The 2,945-nt window shown below is 25.1% G+C and overlaps 1 protein-coding gene across 1 annotated transcript; it reads right to left on the bottom strand.

The window, feature by feature from the left end:
• Nucleotides 1-308: 308 nt before the first annotated feature.
• LOAG_13920 (hypothetical protein) lies at nt 309-2,047 on the bottom strand (the record flags this gene model as incomplete). Its single annotated transcript, XM_003149424.1, has 4 exons — nt 309-613; nt 848-1,031; nt 1,399-1,524; nt 1,860-2,047. Coding segments are annotated over 4 exons (801 nt in total), but the record flags the coding sequence as incomplete, so codon positions are not given.
• Nucleotides 2,048-2,945: the final 898 nt, after the last annotated feature.

Here is a 2,945-nt window from a genome sequence, read left to right as displayed (position 1 = left end):
TGTCTTCATTAAGATTCTGAATGGATATTTGATCTTTGCTAAGATTCTATAATTCTATAATGCTAAGATTCTATAATTTTGACCTTTACTGAGAATGTGAGTGGATTTTTGATCTTTACTAAGATTCTCAATGAATTGTTTAATCTTTACTAAGAATCTAATTGAAGAAATAGTATACTTCAGAAAAAATAATAATGAAAAAAAGATTAAATACTTTTTTGTTCCATTTTTAAAATTCATTATTTTTTAAATCAAATATTTTCATAAAACATTTTTTTTTAAAAAAAAAAGAAAAGCAGTAAAGAAACCTTTTTTGAGGCGCATTTTGTACAGTAATCCGAGCAATAACATATCCTATTGTAATATTTTCATAAACTTCTGGTTTATTACTATCAGTAAGCCAAAAGATATCAAAGAGAAGCTTTGGTTGATCACTTTTCTCAACTGTAATAGTTAGAAAAGTTGTTGATTCAAGTGGTTGAGGTAGTCCATGATCACTTGCAACAATTAAAAGTTGATAAACTGAACCAGAAACAAGAAGTTCTGGATCACTTACTCGTACTATACCACTTTTACCATCAATTTGAAATGGAAGCTTCAAATCAGCACGATTCTAGAAATTGTATTAATTTATTGAAATATTATCAAATATGATATTGAAATTTAACATCGAAACGTGAAAATTTCACAAATGCATCATTATTACTTTATGAAAGTAATAATTTTTACTGTTAAAGCTATTCGTAAATCTGTTACTTTACGAAAGTAATAATTTTCAGAAATAAATTTACGAAAAATTAGAAGAATATGGAGGAAAAAAAGAAATAAAAACAAAGGGTTTCCTGACCTTTGCAATAGAGTAAGCTACTCGAGCATTTTCACCGAGGTCAGGATCTATAGCATGAACTGTTACAACTACGTAATCCATTGAAACATTCCATGGGATAGATGCACTGTATCCATTTTGATTAAACTCTGGTGCATTATCGTTTGCATCCAAAACTGTCACATTAACAAGCATCTTACCGCTACTAAAATATCATTGAATAACTATTACCATTGGTCAAAATTATTTGAATTGGTCAAAGTCATTTGACCAATTCAAATAACCAATTGTTTTGTTATTTGTATCTATTTTATTTCATTAATCTTTTTTCTCTTCCATCTTTTGACCTATTTCATTAAGACTATTTCACTTTCTTATTTTGGTAATATAAGGTCTAGCAAATTGACCCTAAAAATTGACCTTTCATAAAAGGATGATGATTACTACGAAGTTATTTTTCATATCCTTTTAGGAATTGACATATAATTTTTTGCCAAAATTATTCATTCTTTTTATAATATATATGATAATAATTAATAATTAATTTTTTTAATATATTAGCAAAATGATACTTTGGTGGATTGCCACCATCTAAAGCTTCAATCAAAAGTTCATAATGACTACGATATTCTCGATCCAATTGTCCATTTACAATTAAATCAGCATATAACATCGAATTGATTCGTTTACTTGATAATCTTTAATTAAAAATTACTAATAATTAAATGAACAATTAAAGGAGGAAATTAAATACAAGAATAAATTGATGAACAATTACCCATTCATACTTAATTATTATTTTACAAACAACTTTGACATAACTATTCCACTTTCATTTCTTACTTTTGATCATCAATTACAATTACAATAATTATTCTATTTTAATTACAATATTTTATTTTTAATTACAATATTCTATTTTTCTTACAATTCCATTGATTACAATTCTGTTATTTTTAATTACAATTCTATTCTTTAATTGCAATTTCCACTTTTTTTAAGTGCTAAAAGTAAATTTTTGTTTTAAACATACCTGAATGCATTGTTAACATTTCCAGATAAGATATGATATTTGATTACTGATAGCGGTGGCGAATCATTATCCACTGCTGGTGGTAATGAAATTTCGGAATTTAGTGCGGCAAATTCAGAAATACTCACCTGAAAACTTTTTAAATATTCATGATGCTCACCTGAAAAGAAATACTCACCTGAAAACATTTGAAATACTCATAATGGAATTCTTAATATTTGTAACTTATAATTGAATACTTGACACTTAAAATACGACTCTTGGAATAATGATAATTCATAATTATTTATAACTTATAATTGAATACTTAACACTTGTAGCTTATAATGCTTACAACTCCTTGAATACTCATAAATTATAACTGAATACTTAATGCTTATATTACTTACAACTTGTTGAATGATTATAATTTATAATTGAATATTTATAACTTGTAATCGAATAATTAATACTTACAGGTTACAACACCGATAACTTTTTGAATAGTTATAGTCTAAAACTAGTACTTAATACTTATAATACTTATAACATTTTGAATACTTATACTTAAAATTGAGTACTTATGAATTATAATTGAAAATCCAATATTTATAATTTACAATATTCATAACTTTTTGAAATACACAGAACCAGTAATTTAATACTTAATATTTATAGCTTATAATACTTATAACTATGTTAATTGAATTTAAATTAATACAAAGCAAATTCGCCAAATTTATAGATGACATTGTAAAAGTAATTTAAAATAAACTAAATTTGAATGTATAAAATTCATTTAATTCAATATCACATTTAAAATTACTTCCTTCTATTATTTAATGAATTTGATAATTTAAAAATTATATCAAAGATTTCCTCTTTTTCTTTCACATTAGTATAGTGGCGCTTTTGTCCGGTTTATAATAAATGACTTTTATTGGAGGGAGTTGAAGATATCCAACTGTGACAATCATTCATTTCAAGAACATAATGTCTCCTGTCATTCATTCATTTTTGCTTGACATTGTTCGATGTGAGAACGGATGTATCATTGGTTCTTTTTTTTTTTTCTTTTTTTTTTGTTTTCTATTTCGGTAATTTTTC

This window comes from Loa loa, assembly GCF_000183805.2.
Source record: "Loa loa unplaced genomic scaffold supercont3.1111, whole genome shotgun sequence".
Classification (NCBI taxonomy): domain Eukaryota; kingdom Metazoa; phylum Nematoda; class Chromadorea; order Rhabditida; family Onchocercidae; genus Loa; species Loa loa.
Note: the sequence above shows the minus strand (reverse complement) of the source record. Positions and strands in the feature narration are given on the sequence as shown.